At 37.2% G+C, this 24,840-nt stretch overlaps 1 protein-coding gene across 1 annotated transcript in view; it reads left to right on the plus strand.

Moving 5' to 3' along the window:
* The window catches only part of CEP128 (centrosomal protein 128), a 382,564-nt gene that overhangs the window by 306,343 nt on the left and 51,381 nt on the right, over positions 1-24,840 (plus strand). The window contains exons 19-20 of the mRNA XM_047080283.1: positions 613-662; positions 21,276-21,299. Coding sequence (XP_046936239.1) covers positions 613-662; positions 21,276-21,299 — 74 coding nt within the window. The remainder of the gene's footprint in view (positions 1-612; positions 663-21,275; positions 21,300-24,840) is intronic.

The following is a 24,840-nucleotide window of genomic DNA, read 5'->3' on the forward strand; positions in this document are numbered from 1 at the left end:
CACTAATTTCTCTGAGATGATGCCAAGCTCTTGGTCAGATGTAGCTTCAATGCTTCCCACCTTCTCAGCGTGAGATGATAATTAATATGACTTTACAGCTAAGGTGGTGTTCTGCTTCCATTAATAACACCCATTATTCTAAGATGTTTTAATTTGGTTATAAAAATTGACTCTGGAGGTGGAACTTGGCTTGGAAGCTTATTTTAAGAGCAAATAGTTTGTTTCTCATTTTTCATTTAAAAAAAAGTTGTTTTTTTTTTTTTTTTAAAGAAAATGTTGTATTACTTTGGAGTTATATAAGCACTGGGCCAAATTCCTAAAATATTGATATGATTTTGGATTTGTAATTTAGTCAGTTTTATTCTCTGGTATCTCCATCAGAGTCAAGACCTCCCAGGGCTTCTCATCTAGCTTAGGATTGGTAGAGTCCAGAGCTCTGCCCCATCCTATCAGTTGGGATCAGAGGGCATTTCTTTTACATTCCTTTTCACACTTAAACACAAAATTCTCTTTCCAGGCAACAGTTTATACAAGCTATTGACTGAATTGGGTTTGATAGTAAGAGGCAGCTCATTTTCACATTATCCTGATGGGTATTTTACTTTCTTACAGATCTCCTGGAGGAGACCCACAGAAAAGATGAAGAAATGGAATCTCTGCAGGTAAAGTAAATTCTCCCATAGGTCAGGTATCTTTGGGATAAAAACATTTGTTTTACTCTGTTAGGCTTTATTGTTATCACATTCAGACCACAATGCCAAATGGAGTGAAAAATAAGTCTGAATTTTAAAGCCTAAGTTGGAATTTGCTTCCTTTTAGAAGTGTTTGAGAACATTTATAATCTCCTGAAACAGGAAGCCAACTCAGCCCCTGTGCTACTCTTGAAAGGAACCTTTATTTCTTGGTAGAGCTTAATGGGAGGTGCAGCATTAAGAAATGAAAGCAACATCTTTGCAAAGTCACTTCCCCCAGAACAGGGCTGATAAACGAGGATGAATTCAGGGAAGGCACATTCCAAGCGAAAGTCAGGACTGTTCTGACTCCATGAATGTCATCTACCAATGACCAGCCGAGAATATTAACACATGTATGGAGCTTAAGGTTTACCTTTTATGCCTCTTAATTCACTATGGATTTATACACAGTTCTCGGGCTGGAAAACTGTGTTTGAAAGATTACTCCAGAATTTTAATTGGCAGTTCCATGGCATGAGCAATTGACGTTAACTTGGCATCTGACAGTAGTAGTTCTCTCTTCCTTTTACATTGGGCTCACTTGCAAATGGATAACTCAAGAGTCTGTCTTTATTAGGGGAAACATAATCAGTTATATTCACATGACAGAACCAATTCACTTAATGTCGCATTGGGGATTAAAAACAGTAAATAGTTGGGACATTTAGAGTTCTTCCTGGGCCTGGAAGCTGTAAGGTGGGACTGAAGAGTGATTTAATGAGCTAGCTTGAATGCTTAGGGGTAAAGATGTTTGCTTCTGGCAAATGAAGGATGGATCAAATGAAGCCCAAAGAGCAAGGGGAATGTTCTGTAATTGGAGATTCTTCTAATTAATGGTGTATTTGTTAAAAGAAAATTATATTAATCTAAAAATGATGAAGAAGAGTGTAGTTCTATATACTTAAAAAAAGTGGCATGTGTTGGCCACAATTCTGTACAGATTAAATTCTTTTAACATCTTGAGCTATAGTCAGGTTGAAAAGAAACAGCCCTGGTTGGTCCTGTCTGGGGCTAGGAAAAATCTCAAGTGTATACTCATCTTGTCTATCTCTGAGAAATTAATATCAGAGTTATGAAAAGCAAAGCTTCTATGTATACTAAATATATATATTGAGAAGGTAATAACATCTTTTTAAGGCTCTGTGGTTATACATTGTATTTGCCCACAATAGCACATAGAAACCTATTTATTGAGTACATAGTACATACATGGCCTTTTGAAATGACAGCACAAACCTTTTTAAGTTTATGTCTCTCACAATACAAATGCTGGAACTGGTAATCCTGTTAAATTTAATAGCCTAAGTTTCTGCTCAAATATTTATGAAGAACTGGTAGCATTTTCTACCAAAATGTCCAGCAAGTGCAGTAGAATGCACCAGCCAACTAACAATGGACATGTATAGATGTAGAGTATCCAGTATGATGTCCAGCAGCAGGAAAGTTCAATGTTGGCACTTTGTAGTGGTAATTAGTGCCCGATAGTAACACTCCATTAAGAACAAAGAAACTGACACCTCTGAGAATGTACAAGAGTACAGAGACACATCTCCGAAAACCTTTCATTTTAACACGAGGAAAATTCAGCAAAAAGACCTATATTCCTAAGTTTCTGTATTCAAATAGAAATACCACAGGTGATACTTTTGAGAAGACAAAGTATTTAGGCTGAAGTCCTACAATCACACAGAACTTTGGGGAGTCAAAGGCAAAATAGTTTCAAAAACAAAAACAACAATAGCAAAGGATTAGAAATTGACAGCTTTGAATTTTAATAGTGGTTCTGCTTCTGGGCAACTTTGAGTAACTCAATTAACTTTGCTGTGCCTATTTTCTCATCTATAATATAAAATCATAAAACTGTCTTCCAGAAGTATTTAGTGTGGATTAGATTATCCTAGAAGAGAGAGATAAATATTTAATTCCAATTTGCAATGTTAACAAATCCCCATGTATCCAAATTGGAGTCAGTTTTATTTACTCATTATCATCATATAATTATGTATAACAGACATTCTGTATTTAATGTTATCCTCCTTAAGGATAGAGGGGTGTTTATCTCTATACCCTTTCCAGTTTTCTCCAAGTAAAAGATGTGTCATATATTCATTGAACAAATGCTTGTTGAGCACCAGTTCTGTGTAACACTGTACTGAGTGCTAGGGATACAAAGGCAAGCTGCTTCTACTGGATGCATTCCTGCCCTGGGAAAGTATCTGTTATATAATAATAAATGGTGTATAATAAAATAATTAAAAATGATATGAGAGGGGATATGAGTCACTGTGGGAACATATAATAAGAACACATGTCTTTGGTAGAGATAGGATAGGTTGGGTGGACGTGTAGAGGGTTGAAGGTGGGTAGGGTGAGTAGCAAACCAAGTAGGTTTCCCAAAGGAAGCCAATATTTAAATGCTCTGGCAAGTTTGGAGGGAAGATTGGAAGAGTTTTAGGCAATGTGAAGGAAGTAAAAGAACATCAATTTCATGTTTGAGGAAGTAAAAGAAGTTTGGTATGGTAGAATGTAGCATTGAGAGAGAAAAAGCAAAACTGTAGTTGATAAGGTAAGCAGAGGTCTAAAGAACCTCATAAAGGAGTTATAATTTTACCTTTGGAATATGGGAAACCAGTTAAAAATTTGAAGCAAAACAACAACATGATCAAGTCTGAATTGTTAATAGGTAACTAACTGGTTGTAAAGTCCAAAATAATTGGGAATATTCAAGATTGAAACCAGAGGGACCAGTTAAGCAGACATTTCTGGGAATCTTGACAACAGAGGATAGTGACCTGGATTGGGTGGTAACAGAGAGCATGAAGAGGAGTGGGTGGTTTCCTAGTATATTTTAAGATCTAAAACTCCATGGAACTTTGAGATTGGTTGCCAGGAAATAAAATGGAAGGGTTAAGAATGACTCCAAGGTTTCTTGATTGGGCAACTTTGCGGATGGTTGTGCTAGTCAGTGAGAGAAGCGGAAGTTGATTAGTTCACTTTTTGATATTTTCACTTTGGGGGCCTTGAAACATCCAAGTGGCAGTGTCAAAAGGAGGGTTCATACCTGAGGCTAGAGCTCAGAAGGCGAAAATTGAACATGCAGAGTTTGTTGTTGTCAGATTGGTCTCCATATCATGTAGATGGTACTCAAATTCCTAGGAGTGGGGCACCTAGCTGACTCAGTCGGTGGAGCATGCAACCTTGATCTCAGGGTCATGAGTTCGAGCCCCACATTAGGCATAGAGCTTACTTAAAAAAAAAGTCATAGGAGCAATGAAAACTCCCCAGGGGAAGTATGTAGATTAAAGAGATGAAAATTTAGGCCAGAGCCATAGGGAACACTAACTCTTAAATTTCAAGCTAAGGATGAAAATCCTGCAAAGCAGTCTAAGACATAGAGAAAATAATCCCAGAAGAGCATAGTATCATGAAGCATGACAAATAATATTTCAAGGGCGAAATAGTCAATAAAACTGGGTAAATATTTGTTAAATTCTTGAATCTACGTGGATAAGGGGATTAGATTTTAAAGTTAAAATTTACCATACAATAAGTGGTAATTTCCTTTCAAACCTGTGGAGCCACTCTCCTCTTTCACGTTCCCAAATATCTACTATTTAGCACAGCGCCTCACCATAGTAGGTACTCAGTGAATTTTTGTTACTTAGTAAGCAAATGAATTCCACATTGCTGGACTCGTATTTAGCACCAATTTGTGGTCTCAGTAAGTTCTACCCATTAAAAAACAATAACCATCCCTGTCCTAGAGTTCATTTTCTGTTAAAAAAAATTTTTTTTTTGGGTAGGGGTGCTCCTAAGTTCTAGCATTCCTGTGTATACACACACACACACACACACACACACACTTGATTTCACTCTCCCTCCTTTTCTCTATCTTGCTCTGTTTCCCCTCCCTCTTTGAATGTAGTATTGAACCAAAAGGTCAGTAAGTGAGTAATTTGGCACAAGTAGCAAGAAACAGTGGGCAAAGAAAAGGAAAAAATGGCAAGGGAGGCAGGCAGCAGAGAGAAGAGTGTTTTCAATCTTAAGAAGAATCACAAACAATGGAGACAAACATATTTAACAGTGATTTCTAAAATACAGCTGGTAATTACCAGAATTCTTCACTGGAGCTTAATATTGTCTGGCTAGGTTTTGTGTGTGTGTGTGTGTGTGTGTGTGTGTGTGGCATTCATTTGCAGTTACATTGTTTGCTGCTCTTCTTAAAAACAAAGTATTGTCTTTGACCATAAATGTGTGGTATGGTATCAGAGTCCTATTTGCATATGGGTTTTAGGTATATTGAAACAAGCAAATCCTTTATTTAATCCTCTCTGAGATCAGCTGAAATGTTTTAAATAGACACAAAAGGTAATCCGTTTCCCTCAATTTAGGTGAAAAATATTCAGTGACTGCCACCTTACTTGTGATGACTGGTAATGAATGGTAGGTGCTGCTATTGTTTTTTGTTTTCGTTTTTGTCAACTACCAACCTACCTGACTCACCTTTCATCACTTTCTTGCTTTGTGAACCCCAGAGCGCAAATCACACCAAAGGAGTACCATACTTGGTTACAAAAAGCTTCAAAATGCTACCTAGGACAGTCACTAAACAGAGTATCTGGAAAACGCATATGCCCGCCTCATATGCTAACTCATTTTATGTCAATAAGATAAAACCAGATGATTGTCCACATGATTTTTCCTATTCACTTTCCTCTTTTACTAAGCCATCTTCACTTCACTTTGAGGCAATATCCATGTCTATAAATTGGGGACAGTAATAATACTGACTTAAAAGGACCTTAGAGAGGATTAATTGGGATAAGAAATGCATAAACCTTGGTGCCTGTAGGTCTTCTATAAATATTAATTCCACACACTGACTACTTGTTTGTACCTACTGTGCACCAGACATGGTGCTGCATAATGGAATAAAGTAACAAATGTCCCTTTGCCTTCCCAGAGCCACCCTCTCCCTCTCTCTGACTCTACTCACTCCCTCCATGGGCAATCATGATTTTAAATGAAGATTTTAGTCAGATTATGCTAAAGAGAGTGTTGTGTCTTTGGATAGCTACTAAATATAATGAAACAGTGAAAAAAGTCACCATGTGGCGATAATGAAATTGATTATATGGGCCAAATATGAACATCAATCATTTTTTAAGAGGAAAAAGGAAGGAAACTTTCTAGTTGTAGGATCTATAAATGTCACAAATATTTCTAGACACAGTTTCTTTAGTATCAGTATTTTCATTAGAAATGAGCTGAATCCTTCATTTAATTAAAAGCATTGGGTTTGTGGGGTTTTTTTTTTTGCAGTAATATATTTTTTTCTGAGACATTCCAGAAGCTACAGATGCCCTTGAAGGATATTAAGTGGCATTACTGTGACATGCTGTTTTTCAGATGACCCATAATTATACTTAATTTCTTTCCCAGGTAGCTTTTAAAAATAGCTGGAACCTGCCATTTGAAGGATTTGATCTATATTTTTAGAAACTTTGGGGGAGTGGAGGGGCAGGTGTTTGATTTTGTTTTTGTCACTCCAGTAGTGCTCAGGGAAAGCATTTGAAATGAGTGGAAGGAGAAGATAATCTTTTCCTCAACCATTACTTCATTTCAGCTACTTATGGAATAGCCTATGACAACATGGTGTTTGAGCAAAAAATAGAATTGAATTTCTTAGTTCTTTTGGAACAAGTCTAATAAATATTAATATAGGGGAATTATAATATGCAAAAGAATTCCAGTGTAGAGTTGGCAGATACATCATTGGAAATTAACTGGGCAAGAAAAACACCAAAGACAAAAAGCTGACATGGGTAGATAAATCACCCTGGCGGAGGCTGGCAGGATCGTGCATTAATATCTGAGTAGTACCCATAGATGGCCAATCCTCCTGGTGAACAACCATGTGATAAACTGGGATAGTCAACAGACCAACTGGATAATTTCCACGATTTTGCTGTCAGTCATTTCTTCCTGACACTAGAATGCCCACAGCCTGTACTTTCAAACCACATAGTGATTCGGGGATTTTAGAGATTACAGGTAGAAATGCAGAGATGGGCTGCTAAGAGTCCTTGAGTTTATTTAGAAGGGAAAGTAAGGATGAAGTAGGATGCTGTGTTCTAACACTGAATCTCTAGAAGAACTGAAGGATTGGTTAAAGCAATTCTTAAATTTCCTTGGAAGTTATAATTTGCTTAGAAGATTCTATGGTACATTTTTAGAAGTCCCGATTTGAATAAATTGATAGATTATGATTGATTGTTCAAGTCTTTATTAAACTAGAAGGTAAATGCAGTATCCTGCTCCTCCGTAGGACAACTCATGAGAGTTAAAATGCAACTTCCATACTTCTGGAAATCAGCACGTAATGCACACCTACATATTCTTCCCAAGATGCAAGAATGTAGGCAAATCACTGTATGTCTGCATTTCTTTTTGTGATATGATTTAAAAAAAACATACCTGTTTGTAACCAATGACATAAACCATGCAAAACATGGGTGATTATGGGGGTTGGAGGATTGGGCAACACTTGCCACTTTCAGGGCTAGGTGGCTTAATGGCCCATTAAAATCTGTTTGCTCAAGGTAAAGAAGCTTACCAAGCTTAAATTCGGTATGAGGTCTCACCAGAGATGAAACGTTAGCAGTCTGTATTAGGGTCAAGCAAGGTCTCAGCCAATTACATTTGCACACTTCCATTTACTATGTCAAGAGGCCTCAGGAGAACAGGGAACCAAGCTCAGTAAAATACATTCTACTTGAAACTTTAATGACCACTAAATTTTATCACTCTATTTTACCTAAAATTCGCAACTTAATTTTAATTCTGAATCTATAGCAGTAAAACTGGAAAATAGAATACCCTGAAAGCAAGCGAAGTAGTCTATGTCTGAATGTATGGAAGTTGATTAATAGACCATGGCCTTTGAGAATAAAAGAAATATGAAAGTGTGACTGGTTCTGTGTATCCAAAGAGATGCAAAGCACAAGTGTTTGGGATTCAGCAGCCTCCTTCCTTTGAGTCAAGCTTCTACAGAAGCCTCTAAAAACAAACAGACGCCCTTTGGAAACATTTTTAAAATGCAAATATAAAGTGTAATTTTTGAGTTCAAGTGCCCAAATTTTACTCTGTGACAAAGTTTTATAAAAACTTGGTAGAGAAAATGAGCCAACTGAGTGTTACAAATTTTATAAATTGTTCCCACAAGGGGGGAATTTATTTTATGTGTCTCCATATACCAGCCCCTTTGCAGTGGACTCCATGAAAAGCAACACTTCCAGAAAATATCCCTTAGGGCCTTTGTCACAGTCTGAACCGTGGGCTCCATGAACACTGCAGCTGATGGAAGAACGGCTTATGTTTTCTTATGACAAATGAAAAACATCTAAGCCTGTTACGATGTTTTGCAGTGTTGAGCTTGTCTGGGAGTTTTTGCCACACTTCCGGAGTAGTCAACTGTCACCTTACAATTTGTGGCAGTTTCATTTGGGTTACAGTTTAAGTAATTACTTCAGGACCAGTCTCTTTTATGTGTGCATCTACTTATTCTCCTCAGTCACGTCCCTGGATAGGCCTCAAACTTTGGATAAATAATAGTATGTCTGCCATTTGAGCTGCTATAGCAAAACTACCGTAGACTGTGTCTTAAGCTAGAAACCTTTATTTCTCACAGTTCTGGAGACTAGGAAGTCTAGGGTCTAGGCAGTTTGACTGTCTATGTTCAGTAGTTATGTTGGCAGATTCAGATTCAGTATCCAGCCACTTCCTGGGTCATAGGAGCAGAGACAGTACACTCTGGAATCTTTTTTTAAGGGTACTAGCCCATTCAGGAGGGCTCTACCCTCATGACTGATCACTTACTTAGGGCCCTGATAACACATTAGGGATTAGGATTTCAACCTGTGAAATTTGGGGGGGACACAAATATTCAGGCCATTAACACTCCATTTTTCTTCCTCCTGATAACAATGACAGTTGTGAAAACAGTGTTCTAAGGAATATCTATAGTGTGCAATAGATTTGGGAACAAATGGTTAGCAATAATACATTTCTGGTTGAAACCATTTCCATTGACTGTGAAATCTCTGAGGTTCTAGGGGTGCCTGGGTAGCTCAGTTGGTTAAGCATCCGACTTCGGCTCAGGTCATAATCTCACAGTTCATGAGTTTGAGCCCCACGTCAGGCTATGTGTTGACAGCTCAGAGCCTGGAACCTGCTTCAGATTCTGTGTCTCTCTCTCTCTCCTCCCCTGCTCACATTCTCTATCAAAAAATGAATAAACATTAAAAAAATTAAAAATAAAACAAATCTCTGAGGTTCTAAGTATTAATAGAAGATCATTGTAAGCAACTATAGTTCTCATTTGTAGGGCTGTCTCCCATCCTTATCTCTGTCACATTCTCCAGAATGTAAAGAAATATTGCAAAAGATTTCCCCAGACTGGGATCTTGAAAACTCACTAATATTATGTTTTAATTATTAACGAATACTGATTTAGTAAGTGTTAGTTCCTGTCAAGGTTTTGCTAAATCGATCCAAAAGGGTGATGGTCTGTGCATCAAAAGAGAAGAAAAAAATGACCCTCTGGCTTGTTAATGAATGATATTAATGGTAGACAATACTTTTGTGTCATACACTGCTGAAACTTCTAAATGTATGTCATTGATTCCTTGTGATACTTCTAGAAGATAAATACTTTTATTTTCATTTTACAGATGAAGAACATCCCTGGCTTGCTCAGCCAGTAGTTGGCAGGGCTAGTACTTACACTAGAATCTGCCTGTCTTCTGTACTACTGTGTTTCAATGCCTCCAGAGCTTATGGAGAACACAACCTCCACACTTTGTTTGTTTGTTTGTTTAGGTTCTTGGCCTCTGTTTCTTTGGATTTCTTCCATCTTTTTCTTCTAAGAGAATGATTCATTGAAAAATATATTAATAATTTGGTGTGGTAAAATACTAACTCACCCCTTAGCTTCTTAAGAAAAGACTATAAGAAGGTAAATGACTTGTACAAAATGCATTAAATAAATCAGATAATACTGGGGACTAATATTAGTGAAACTCCTTACTGCTTTTCTAATTAACTTTAAAACTATTTACAAACCCTTAGGCTCTAAGCTTTATGTATACATGGCAACTGGGCTGTGTGTGTGTGTGTGTGTGTGTGTGTGTGTGTGTGTCTGTGTGTGTGTGTGTGTGTGTGTGTGTGTGTGTGTGTGTGTGTGTTTGTCTCTTGGCATGTGAGGAAACTTTCAATTCCTGGTGCACGATTATGAGCAATCCAGTAATCTCAAACACTTCTAGGAAGGAGAAGGGTCATTTTTCTTTTTCCATTCTGCACCTTTTCTTTTTGCTTATTCATCATGCTTTAAACAAACAGACCAAAGAAAGTTGTTACTAAAGCCCTCCTTGGGCTTCTTCAATTTCAGTTTTAAACCAGGTTCAAAATATTCTGGCAAAAATTAAAGGCAACATTGAAAACGTTTGCATAAATTTTGAATTGTGGAAAAAGTGATAAAACTAAAATGAGCTGAAAGAATGAGTAATAAGCATCTCTTCATATCTTTGTCTTTTTATCATAATCACTGATGATTTGGGTTTTTAAAAATTGATTCTGAAGTGCATTCCTTTTCCAGAGTATCTGCATCACACTTACTCTTCTAAATTTAATTTGTTAGAAGTTTAATGTTTACTTTTAAAAGTGTGAAGGCTTATTAGCATGCTAATAAATAACATTTAATGTCTATTAACAGTACTTCTATATTTGCTCATAAAATGGAATAGAAAAATATTACCTACGAGAGATTCCATGCCTTTACTACATTCTGGGTGTAATTGAAATCCCTAGTTCTCATTTCACTGTTAGAAAAGAACTAATAAATTTGTCACCAGTAAAACAGGGGTGGGGGAGCAGAGGCCATTTATGAGCTCTGTAATGAATCTAACTCCTGCAGCCTAGACCTGAAAGAATTGGGAGACCAGCACAATAGAGGTGCCATGTAGCTGTACAGCATCACAGCTAATTAAGTTTAGATCTTTGCTTTTCTTTACCCTTTTTTCTGATATTTCCCCAGTGGTATTGGCTGTGTGTCTTCAAATGGCCTAATATCACACCTAGAAATAGAAGCAGCTGCAACTCACTTAAGAAACGCATATGGCAAAAATACAATCCCTTTTGAGGATATGGTAAATAACTGTAAGAATGTGTGCAAATAATGGTTTTTATTTGAACATTAAATTTTATTGTGATATAGTATGTGTTTTGTTACACTGCCACCTGACATCTGTTAAAATTAGTGTTCTGGAATGCTGTTCTGGCCTGTGTAATTTTGAGAAAGAGGCTCTAGAACACTCCTCCAGTATGAAACCTAATCTCTGCCACACACAAAATATAGTTCTCATGGTAATAAAAAAAGGTATCATCTTTATAGACAAATATATATAAATATACACATATATGTATTTCTTAATGTGCAGTCTAAGCTCAACCACAATGTGGAATTCACTACATTTAATGTCTTTGAGTCTACTTCTCTGACTTTCAAAATGAATGAAATTAATAATGTTGACCTATTGAGAGTTTTGGGGAATGTCAAATGAAAAATACTGTCAGCACATAATAAGCTTGTAATAAATAGTGTTGAGTTTTATGATACTGCTAATTTAAAAGGATATTTTAATATCCAGTGTCCCTGTTACTCCTGAAATTAAACAAACCCAGGACCTTTGCATTTGCTACTTCCTCTCTCTGTAATGCTTTCCCTTAGCTCTTTCAGTGATGGCTCATTGTCATCCTTTGAGTTTCAGCTCAAATGTCACCTCTTCATGGCATTTAACCTGGCCAAACTGCCTAAAGTAAATCTCTGCCCTCACTCTCCATCATGGTGTTTGAGTATCCTCTTTATTTAATCTCTTAGTCTACTCCTTTCGAATATAAACTCAATGAAGGCAGAGAGACCTTATCTCCCTTGTTGATAACTGTGCACCCAATGTCCAACAAAGTACCTGCCTCAATAAGTGTGAATGAATGGATGAATTAATTAATTGAATATATGAGTGAAAGGGAGGGAAGGAGGGAAGAACAAAGGAAAGACATTGGAAGGAATGAATAAAAATGATGGATAAAAGGAATAAAGGACAAAAAAAAGAAACTTTCATGGCCTGAGGAATGATTTATATTCTGGATATATGTATTTATGCATATACAACTTTTAAACGTTATTTTTTTAATGTTTATTTCTTTTTGAGAGAGAGCACAAGCAGTGAGGGAGGAAGGAGAGAGGGGGACAGAGGATCCAAAGTGGGCTCTGTGCTGACAGCAGAGAGCCTGATGTGGGGCTGGAACTCACGAACCATGAGATCATGACCTAAGCCAAAGGTGGACTCTTAACTGACTGGCGCCCAGGCACCTGTAAATGTTATTTTAAAGTTTAGGGGCACCTGGGTGGCTCAGTCGGTTAAGCGTCCGACTTCAGCTCAGGTCATGATCTCGCGGTCTGTGAGTTCGAGCCCCACGTCGGGCTCTGTGCTGACCGCTCAGAGCCTGGAGCCTGTTTCACATTCTGTGTCTCCCTCTCTCTGACCCTCCCCCATTCATGCTCTGTCTCTCTCTGTCTCAAAAATAAATAAACGTTAAAAAATTTTAAAAATAAAATAAATAAAGTTTAAAATTTGGGTAAAATTTTTCTGGTTCCTGTCATCTTTCGTTTCTTGTCCCTGGTCAATGTGTTTCACCTTATCTTCTCCTTCCAGAAGCTTACAGGGGTTGTTTTGCTATAGGGTGACCTCCTTCTGTGAGACAGTAAGTAATTTTTATGGGATACTGACACCTTAGAACAGAGGGTTGCCAAACTTTTTGTGAAGGGCCAGATTCTAAATATTTTCAATGTTACAAGCCATGTGCTGTCTCCAACGACTCACCTCTGCCACTATAGAAAGAAAGCAACCATAGACAATATGTAAAGAACGGAATGGACTGTGTTCCAATAAAAATAATTTAGGGAAACTGAAATTTGAATTCCATGTAATTTTCACATGTCATAAAATATTATTCTTACTTTGATTTTTCTTCAGCCAAATAAAAGCGTAAAAGCCATTTTTAGCTCACGGACCTATAAAAACAAGCAGCAGGTTAGAACAGCCTTAGAATGAACTAGTTTAATGGTTTTCTCTCCCAAGACTGTTGCCTTTTAAAAGATGAACTAGATTGGGGAAGGCAAAGAATAAATTTCTATTGGTAGAATTTCTAATAATTTTGCAAATGGGAGAAAAGCATAATTTTGAGTGATCAGACCTTCCTGAACTCCGAAAATCACACTGTATCAGTGGTCCGTTGTCAACAAGTAAGTTGTAAGTGTTAAAAGTAGCTTTCATTACTGACTAAAGTTGCCCAGGTGTGCCTGCTAGCAAACTCCCACCTTATTTATTCCTTCCCATTGTAGACTTTGGAGTTTAGGATTAGTTACATCTAATGATGTTTGATGTGAAAGCAAGACAGTCTGAGGATACTTGAGCTCTATAGTCCTGAAGAATAAACTGTTTTCAACTTCAAGTAATGATTTCCCTAAAATTTGTGCATGTAAGTTGAGTAAGGAATTATTTGGGGAAACATTTTAAGAGCACAGTGTGACATAATTTTCTAAATGCAGAAATTAAAAATTCATTAAAAATTATTATAGTCGTATTAGTGTTATCTTTATAGCTATGACTATTGATAGTGCTTTCGAATGTTTTAAGACAATAGAGCTTTCCAACTTTTTTTCTTTACTCACATCTCTCTCAAACAGCCAAAGCAACTGTTTAAAATTCCATCTTGGGAAGATGCTAGTCAGACTGCAATGAAAAATCAGAATGAAGCTCAATTTGAAGAAAAAGCAGTTAAGTATTTCATAGGTAGGAATATTTAGGATATTTGGAACTGAATAGTCAAAATACGTCTGCTTTATTTTAGGACATGCAGGCTAAGTCAGCCTTCAGGTATGCATCTCAGAAGTGTAACTAGAAACTAAGTTGTTGGGGTTTTTCCTCGGTTTTCTTGGATACTAAGAACAGTGCACCATTGATGGTCAGAGTACAGATAATCTGAGGCTAATTTTAAATCCTTTAACTACCTTTCCCTTCCTACCTGTGCTTGTATATCAGGAAATGGAGATTAATAATAGTTTTGATCTTAGTCAAATGGAATAGGAAGCAAGGAAAACCTTACTCGTGTCAGCCAAATACATTATTTTGAAACCATCTGCTTATGTCTGATTATCTTTATCAGCACCCTCTCTCTTTAGTATAGAACAGTGAGAGGTAACTGTACAGAAGCCCACGGAAGGAGTATGGGAATGAGGGTGAGACAGCCATAGGTTCCTGGTGCTTTAATTCCTGAAACACTTGAATAAATGACTGCATGTAAATTGAGATGAGGATTATTGGAATTGCTCAAAGGTAAGCAATTTAATTCCCAAGGTGGACTATTTCATGGCTCAGTTTGTGACCTGAATGATAGTCAACCATCGAGTGCTAGGGTTGAAATATTCAGGAAGAAGGAGCTTGGGACAGTGGGTTCCATGTGGGTTTCTTTGTGAATATTCTTCACCTGGAATCCCAGAAGATGGGTGCCCTTGAGGGAATCAAAGGAGATGGCAGCCTCAGGGAGTCTCATTAGGCCAGCTATGTTTGGTGACAGTCAAATACACACTCTGAAAGAAAAAGCATACCTTACTGTTTCCCACAAATTCTTCCTGACACAAACCTACTCATAAATTATGCCATAATCACTACTGCAGTATGATTTGCATAAGAGTTCAGAGCATATTCAGCTGAAATATGACTTACCTCGCCACTGGAGACATGTACTTTACTTTTTTAAATGTAAATCTATGGGGGGGAAATACAGTGTGTTGGTTTCTGGGTTGCTGGTTTTCTCCCTCTACTACTCAACTTCTGTGTGTGCATCTCTTTTGAAGGGACAGTCAGTCTTTGAAATTACATTGGTTGTCATTTGCATTGCCCCTAGCCACCATCATAGCCTTTATATTATCTGCAAATAATTTTTAGTTGTTCCCCAGTCCAGATGTCATTCACTGAACTCTTGTTACCCATTATCAGCAGACTCACCGTGGAATTGCACAGTTCTGGGAGAAAGACAGTTCTGTGTCTTCTGCCCTCTATTTGGTTTGTAGTCTTAACCTCTAGCCACCTGTGAACCACATTGTACGTTAAAGAGGAGTCTTAATTCGATTCTTCATTTTAAAGGGAAAAAAAAAAGGAAACCTCATTGATTTGTTCTGCAATCTGAAACACAAAGGGTAAATCTGAGAGGTTTTGGTGTTAGTGTTACACAACCAACTGGAAGTGTTTACAGGGATTTCAAGCAAAACCCTACTTCGCCTCTCAGGCTGCATTTTCCAGCATGAAATCTGTCAAAATAAATCACCACAGCTCCATTTTCCATATCTTCCTCTTCCCCACCACACAGACACATGCACACATCCCACTTTGGTGTAGGCGCAATCTCTAACTTCTCTGAACAAGGTCAAACAGTGATACAAACAATGCCAAAGTATAAGGGTCAGTGATCACCTCTCAAGATCACAAACCAAAAATGCAACCAGAGTGTTGCCCAGGAAACCTACAGAACAGCTGGCTGCCTCCCATCTCTATCATTGGTAGTAGATGAGAGAATAGATCAGAGATGTGGAGCACATATTTGACTCTGTTCGTAAATCCTGTTTCTGATTCTATCAGGGACTTGTCACACCCCTAGTGAAAAGCAGGTAATGAGGAAAGTTACTGGGTACTCCCTCTAGGTTAGGAAATGACACATACCTTTAAACCGGCTTTTCTGGATAAGTCAACATGTTGAAGGGCGTACTTACAGCTTTTTAGACAAAATGTTGATACCTTGCTGCGTTTTTCTTTTCAGCGTTTCCGTTTTGTTAGCTTGGATCCTGTAGTAGATTATTTGAAAACGGCACATAAGCAGCTAGAGAAATGAATTAACAAAGATAGACTACATGTGGGGCACCTGGGTGGCTCAGTCAGTTAGGTGTCCAACTTCGGCCCAGGTCGTGACCCTGCACTTTGTGGGTTTGAGCCCGGTGTCAGGCTCTGTGCTGACAGCTCAGAGCCTGGAACCTGCTTCGGATTCTGTGTCTCCCTCTTTCTCTGCCCCTCCCCTGCTTGCACTCTATCTCTCTGTCTCCCAAAAATAAATAAATATTTAAAAAAAATTTTTAAGATAGACTACACATATCTAAAAGATGGGTACAACGAACTCTGGATGATCAGGAAACCACTGCAAGCTGCTCTAATGCCACTTATTCTAAAAGTTTTTCTTAAGTGTCCAGTAATTTTATCTGACTTTTAAGTAACATGCAACTTTATGTATAGATCATTGTTTCCTTTGATGTATTCAAGGTCAAATTATGCTATATTTTGAAGCTTTTTTTGGTGTGGCAACATTAAGGTTGTTTGCAGTTTTTAGCTCTTTATTTTGTTTCAATTTACTTTAAATCTACGTGAAACACCCTTTTTTTTTTAGTTTATTTATTTTGAAAGAGAGAGAGCATGAGTGGGGAGGGGCAGAGAGAGAGAGGAGAGAGAACCCCAAGCAGGCTCTGCACTGTCAGCATGGAGCCCACTGAGCCTAAATCAAGAGTCAGACATTTAACTTGACTGAGCCATCCAGGCACCCCGAAACACTCATTTTATTGCCATATGGAAATTCATAGAGAAAAATGCACATATTTGTGTTTCATTTTATATCATATAAGAAGTAGTAGGTAAAGTGTGAGTATTAATTAAATAGAGTTAACAATATAAATAAGCAAATAAATAAATAAATAAAGTTAGCATTGACAGGAAAAATGCCACACAGTGGTCTCTCTGGGTGAAGCCAAGTGTATTTTTCTTTCGGAAGAGAGGCTTTTTGGATTTAGAACAGTAATGGAGGGAGTCCCCATTGTGGATCTTTGCTTGCTTTTTGAAAATTATTCATCTATCAGTCCTCGGGAAGTTTCCAGAATTATTCTATACTGTTAAAGATCCTTAGACTTGGAAGAGTGAGAGACTCTTGTTTTATTCTTATACCATTATTCTTATACCATTCTTATACCAATATACCATTGGTTTTCATATGCAAATGGATATATGTAAAGCGTTCTTGGAAAATGCCGCATTATTGTGATAAAATAAAGTCACTAGGCCTGTTCAGTTACACTTCGCAGAGGCAAAACTCAGATTGTTTAGACCTAGAAGGCCTCTATATCTCTTAGATGCGAGATAGATGAATCCATGTGTCTACTTGATTGGCTTGGATGAATCAAATAAACTGTTAATGACCAGGGATTCAGATACCAATGATCTATATAGCACTCATTTCCTAATTTAAACTACAAATATTTTCTCATCTCCGATGATGCTAATGAACTAACTGCCTTGGTTCAGTTATAAATTCCAGTGTACAACCAACCCATGGTAACCAAGTAGCAAAGGCAGGTTAAGTTATGTGTTTTTATAGTACATATGCCTCTCCCTTCTTGATGTGTCAAGCCGGAATGAATTATAGTGTATTGTCTAACAGCATTATTGATACTCAGAAATTTTATGAAATATTCACTTTGTTAAGAATGGCTACCACTTCGCAGTGGAGCTCAATGACTATGCAGTGACTACATGTATAATCTTTCAGAGTAAACATTAAATGTTGCCATATCAGGTGTTTCTTAGACTTTCCCCCTCCTTAGGTAGAATGAAAAGAATAGTGGAAAGGAGATTATCCGGTCACAAAAAATCTATATCAACAAAACAGGTTTTCTTCCCCCAAGCACTTTTTCTTCAAAATATTGAAGGAATTTTTTCCTTTGTTTTTTGTTTAACCTTCCACTCCCAATTGTTTCTTTCCTTGTTACTAGTGTTATTTTTTCAGAAATACTTCACACATGAGAAATGAACAGATTCGATTTAATAGAATAATTTATTTATACAATATTCTTACATCTTATTTCAAGTGTTGTTTGGAGTAAAAGGACTTGAAGGCCCATCGGTGGGACCCTAAGAGTCTGCGATTCTCCTAAAAGTGCGTGCAGAATTATGTGTATGTTGTGGATAATGTACATTTTCCTGGGGAGAAGATCAAATTTCCTCAGACCCAAAGTTCCTGACTACAAAAATAAGAACCACTGATGTATCGAAACCACCTGAAACAGCATGACTGTAGTGAGAGTATCTTCACTATTTCTGGAGGCTGTTTTCTCTCTCGGCCCCTCCCACCTTCTAACCCTCCTTTCAATGCCCCAGTACTTTTCTTTTCAGGATCCAAGTGTGGAAGTGTGTGTTCATGCTGGGGGAGGGGGGCAAGTGTTGAGCCTTCAGGTTGGACTTGAAGGTAAACTGGGTTGAAATGAAAATTGGAGATTATACAACAAGAACAAAACACTGTGGCTGCCCTTCTGGTGAGAGTGGGAGAGGTTAAGACCAATATAATTTATTGTGGTGTAGTTATATGTCCATTCTAGGACATATACTGGCATTTGGTTCCTGGGCTGTGTCAATGCCACAGCGCTGGCTTAAGTTACCTCTGTTTTGCTAAGAACATGAGAGGAAGTATGAAAATATTTTGTTAGAGAATAAATACTTGCAGTAGCCTAATTTTTTTTATATACAGAATTATAATAACTAACCTTATCTGCCAAAAAAGAAGTCAAACATTTAAATTTTCAGAAAGCATTTCTTAAATTTTCAAAGCAAGTTAGTAAGTTCATAAAGACTAGGAGTAGTTTCTTTTTATTTACTGCCCACAATGAAGACCAAACAACTCTACAATCTAGACGAGTCTCACTAACTGGCTACGATGGCTGGTATTCTATTAGCCACTGTTGATTGGCAAATTGAATTATTTAAATTCAGGTTCATGAACTGAATTGTCTGTTTCCCTAATTTTCTCATTTTGGTAACATATTACATTTTTCATAGAAAGCTGTCTCAATACCAATTTGGAATGAAATGGGTTATAGATGAAAAGACGTCAGTAAGTTGCACTGAAATAAATCATGTATTCATCTTTATACTTTAACAAAATGGAGTTTTCTTTGACCAATTGTGTTCATAGTCTGAAAGACTAGGCACATATCTTAGCTTGGATTGCTATAATAAATTGCCACAGACTGGGTGGCTTAAACAACAAACGTTTCTCATAGTTCTGGGGATGAGGAGTCCAAGATCAAGGTGCTGGCAGAGTCGGTCCTGGTGAGGCCCCTCTTGCTGGGCCTCTTGTAGATGGCCAACTTTTCTCATTATGCCCTTATGTGGCAGAGAGCAGAAAGAGAAGCAGACTTTCTTGTGTCTCTTCTTATAAGGGCACTGATCCCGTCATGAGGACTCTGTCCTCGTGACCTAATTGCCTGCAAAAGATCACATGTCCAGATGCCATAGCATTGGAGATTGGGGTTTCAATACATGAATTTTGTGAGGATATGAGCATGCAGTCCACGACAGTGTGTATTTTTTTTAAATCTGGTAACAAATATTCAAGTAAAATGAAGACACCAATATATAAATTATATCAGTCTGTCTTTGCCAAACACTGAGATCTGAATTAGGACAGACAAAATTTAATTCTACTGTTTTGACATCATATGAAATCTCTGATTTCAAACTAGCTGTCTGTGTTCTTTTAAAATGTGCTAATCCTGAAAAACGTGAGCCCATAAATGTATGGAGAAAATTTAAGGTCCAAATAGTGGCTTTACTTATTTTTTAAAGGCTTCCAAGATGGTTCATATAAATGTGATCCTGCCCAAAGGCTATTTCTGTCTCTATAAGGTATCTAATGAGGTCTTCTGTTCAATCTGCAAAGGATGATAAAGCATTGCTGAATGGTTTTGTCCCAGATGCACTGTGAATAAGATGCCTGGTACAACAGATCAAAGCCCCCTTGAGGCATTATTATATGCATTTATTATGAAGCATTCAAAAGTGACAGTACACAAGTCACCAACAAAACAGCGGTTATTTCACGAAAATTATGGGGACGAGGGTGAGGTTCTCTCCAGTATGCCAACAAAATGCAATTAAACAGATTATGTTGCTAAGAACAGTCTGCTTTGGGCTGATTTTGCATAATATATTCACTTAACTTGTACCCACATAACCAAATGTTTAACGGGTAGAAACGTTCAACTCAGTTTCCCAGTCTGAGGGTTGTGGATCATATTGCAGAAGTCCTCCAAAGGCAAGGCCTCTGTGTGTTAGGTGAGGCTGGGAGTTCGGCAGTGAGCGCCAAGTTCTTGCTGCTCCTAAGTGTGCTGGGTCCACGTGGATCCCTGTAGGACCACAAGAGACCTGAGCTGAGTGGCTCTCTGTACCAGTTCCCCCCTTTGCCTCTTAGGACAGGATTCATTTGATTAAACAAAAAAGAAATCCAGATTTCACACACCTCCTCCCACTGCTTAAGATGAGAGAAAAGGAAGAAAAGTGGCCTTGATCTTCCTAAAAAAAGATAGCTTTCTATTTTCCTGAATCTTCAGACATTCCTCTCACAAATCCAGCATTTTTTTATTTGGTAAAGACTTCCTCCATGTATCTGTCAGCTCTGAAAAGAGCTGAGAAAATGTAGATGTCAGTTTGAGAATGCAACCGTTTACTTAATCATGTGGCATTTTTTTAACTTTATTTTTTTTTTTTTGAGAGAGTCAGAGTGTGTGCACGCACTAGCAGGAGCATGGAGGAAGGGACACAGAGAGAGGGCGAGAGAGAGAATCCCAAGCAGGCCCTGCGCCCTCAGTGCAGAACCCAATGCAGGGCTCCATTCGAGACTTGAACTCCCAAACCATGAGATCATGACCTGAGCGGCAGTCAGATGTTTAACTGACTGAGCCTCCGAGGCACACCAGTCATTTAGCTGTTTAAGTCATATTGTCAGTGACCCTTTTTTAAAACCAAGATTTCTGTAAAACTTCTAAGATACTACAGATAAGGAAGGCCCATCTGGGTTCCAGCATGTGATAGATCTTTCTCGTTTATTTTTCCTGTATTGTTTCAGTTAACAAATTACTTCTTAATTTTAATTGATGAAGTTATTCTTATGCCTGAACTTTACTTTCCAAATCATACTTTGTGCTGTATACCTGAGGGCTGGTATATGTGCTATAGTCCTTTTTTTATATCACTACTATTGTCTAGTTGTTTTTATAACCAAACGTGTGTAATATTTATAAATCCTTAAATAAATAATTTTACCAATGTGAAAGTGGTAAAGTATATTCTGTTTAGTAGTTATATCTGAATTTATGATATTTACTGTTAAATTAAGTCTTACAGTCCTAACACTAGGTGAGATAAGAAGTACAGTGATTCTTTTATGACCGTTTTGATTGTAGAAATCATCCTGAGTAGGAATTCTCATTTTTTTTAATATTTTTTAAATACATTACTACCAATGGAAGATAAAGAGAAAATGTGACAGTTAAGTAAACTTGAAATTATTTTTAATGCTTTGTTTTTATAATTATATATTATGCTTTATTTGCAGGACCGTGTAAATGCATTAGAAACGGTAAGTTGGGGCATTTTCTTTCTCCTTTTGTCAGAATTACTGTTGTGTCTTGGTGTGGATTTCAGAGCACCCCCTCACCCCACCCAAAGAAGCAATTCCAGAAAGCACTTCTAAAACTACATCTAGGATTGAAAGGGGAGAGACTAAGCTAAACTATACCTGAAAGGTAGGTGGACACACACCTTTAAAATGAAAATAATAGTAAAAAAACCATCAAGAATGATGATACCAAGATGTCCTAAATTATGGAAAACATAATTAGTTTAAATGTAATCAATATCCTATCTGTTTGTTTCTGTATTTCCTAGTCACTAAAAGGATTGGTTGACAAGAAGTGGAGATTGGGATCCTGCTTATACTTTGAGGTCCAGATAGTGAACCTCAGTATTTTTTGTTTTTAATTTTTTAATGTTATTTATTTTTGAGAGAGAGAGAGAGAGAGAGAGAGAGAGAGAGAGAGAGATGGAGTGTGAGCTGGGGAGGGACAGAGAGAGAGGGAGACACAGAATGAGAAGCAGGCTCCAGGCTCTGAGCTGTCAGCACAGAGCCCGATGCGGGGCTCGAACCCACAAACCGTGAGATCATGACCTGAGCCGAAGTCGGATGCTTAACCAACTGAGACACCCAGGCACCCCAACCTCAGTATTTTTGTCCATTGTTTTTACCACTACCCAAATAATGTTAAAAGCTGGTCAGCCTTTTCCTCAATACTCTTACTTGCAGGAATCTAGTATTAGGGAATACATTTCTTGAGGTGCATGAATGTAAGACGACATGCCTGCAATGTTTACTGTAAAATGATTTATTTGAAATGATTTTAGAGAAAAAGGGACAACCTCGTTTGACAATACAGTAATGAATAGTTAAAGTGTGGGCTTTCCACCCAACATGCCACTATGGTTATGGAAAGGGCTTGTACTAGAAGACAAATTAAAAAATAAAATAAAATTGTGTCTGCTGCAATAATAACACGTAATGATAGGCATATGAATAAAGAGTAGAAGAGATGTAGCAAAACTCATCAGTGACTTGTTAGACATGAGTTAGGACTGTGATTTCATTCCTTTCTCTATTTTTTCAAGTTTTATAAAACATTATATTACTTTTATAAATAAACCTTTGTATAATGAAAACCATGTGAATTGAAAGAATGGTAGAATAAATTATGGTACCACCTTATGATGAAAGATTTTCAGCCGTAAAAAGTCTTATTTTTAAAAAGTAAATATTGCCATATTATGCTCCCCATAATATGGGAGCAGTATATAAAGTAATATATATATATGTGTGTGAGGGGGAGTGTGATGCAAATATTGAGTATTTTGTGTTAAAAAAAAAGACTCAGAAAGCAAGCACACAAAATATTAAGAGTGGCTTGGGACTAGTGGTGATTTTTATTTTTTCTTTCTATGTTTTTAATGAACAGGAAAAAAAAAGAAGCCTTTCAACAATATGGCCAGTAAAGAATAAAATATTTATTTTGTGAGTGTGAGGTGGAGAGATGCTAATGGGGCACATTTTAGTCCTGTGTAAGCAAGTGATTTTGATTGACAGTGTCCAGACCCTAGTGGGTAAATAATCTATTCCTTAGATTTAACTGGGCCATTTGGAAATTACACTGACCTTCTCAGTTTCAGTATGATGACATTGTAGGTGAATAAAATGTTTAGTGTTCTTCCACATATATTTTACTTACCCTTAGGAAGTGTCTTGCCAACAGGATTTGGCTTGTGAATTAAACACTCTTTTTAAAAATATGAACAAAAATAGAAATTTTGAGTGTGAGGACTTGGGTTCAGCATATAAAATGCCGCTTATACAACATTTAGCAAATCACTTGTTTCTTGATTCCCTCATCTGTAAAAATAAAGATAACAATAATTAAATTTATTTTACCAAGTTGTGAGAATTAAGAGAGAAAATATATATGAACATGTTTAGGGCCAAACAAATGTTAGGTTATCATTATGTGATTGCTTATTATTTCTTATTTAATCATTTTCATTACACCAATATGCCATGCAAAACTTAAAATCATACAAGCAGAAACCAAAACCTATAAATTTTATTAGTATTTGTTAGTCTTTTTAATTTATCAATCTCTTTACTAAAAGTACTATGGAGTATGATCTTAATAAGTACCTATTCTAAGCATTCCTTTAGGAATAAAGGTAAAAATAAAAAGTCATCATGAGAAAAATAAAATCGATTAAATGGACAAGGTTTTTTACAGTGGCAGTTTTCTCAAGATGGTTTTAATTTGAAATAATTATCATAAGTAAAGCCATAAAAATGAAAATGCTCAGTAATAATGTTAATGCTCAAATATTATGAAGTCCTTTGACTTCATATGGCATTATAAGCAGCAGATTTAATACACTTGGTAGACTATTCAACTAGTAAAGTGTTTTATAGTTCATAAAATCAAATATGCTGAAAGTAATCTCAAGATCATTTATTATTCTCTCACAACTCAGCACTTAAACCGTAGAAAAGAATTGGTGGTCTACATTTGGTTGGGTTGGTATTAATATAAGATATTGGATGTAGGGTGTATGTTCTGGTAATACAAATATGCAAAAGTTCAAAACTTCATTGTTTCATTAGGAGATTTTAAAGGTTCAGTAGTTATAATAGCTGAAAATGAGATGGTCTTTTCATCATAATGAGCAACTTGAGTTGACTTGTCCCCAGTGATCTAAATACTTATGTCGGAATCATGTGTCTGTTTTTTCTCCTCTTCCTCAACTTTTCCCTCTCCTTCTTCACTAGCATGTAAGCTTCTTGGGTTAGAAATTACTTTTTACTTGCAAATGCAACCCAGGGCCTATCAAACATTCCTGATATATACTGGACAATCAGTAAACATTTGTAGAATGGATGTCAAACTGTACATATGTGACACTCACATAAGGATATGCGGGTTTAGGGGCGCCTGGGTGGCGCAGTCGGTTTAGCGTCCGACTTCAGCCAGGTCACGATCTCGCGGTCCGTGAGTTCGAGCCCCGCGTCAGGCTCTGGGCTGATGGCTCAGAGCCTGGAGCCTGTTTCTGATTCTGTGTCTCCCTCTCTCTCTGCCCCTCCCCTGTTCATGCTCTGTCTCTCTCTGTCCCAAAAATAAATAAACGTTGAAGGATATGCGGGTTTACACAGAACCAGTCCCAATAGTTGAAGAAAAAAGTTCCCCGGAAGCAAATCAATTTATTATTTTCCCCTAGCCTTTTTGGTTAGGTTTAAACTTTATCTGATGTTTCACAAAAGTTCTTAGGATCTTCATTAAAGTTTAATGTGAATTTTTTAGTAATGAACCAACTCTTAACCAAAATATAACAGTCTAATACCCCAAATAAAGCTAAGTAATTACCTAAAAAACAAATCTTGATGGAGAGCCCCAGTTGATGGGCCATGGATGAGACATAGCAGTGGATATTTATTGGGTACTATATAAGGCACTGTGTTGACAATGGAAGAGAAAAGGAAAAACTATAATCAGTTCTCCAAAGGAATATGTACTTGAATTGAGAAGTTACTTACATGTAAA

Source organism: Lynx rufus, unplaced genomic scaffold (genome assembly GCF_022079265.1).
Source record: "Lynx rufus isolate CCGP_SWC_20201006 ecotype Redwood Valley unplaced genomic scaffold, mLynRuf1.p SCAF_17, whole genome shotgun sequence".
Taxonomy (NCBI): Eukaryota; Metazoa; Chordata; class Mammalia; order Carnivora; family Felidae; genus Lynx; species Lynx rufus.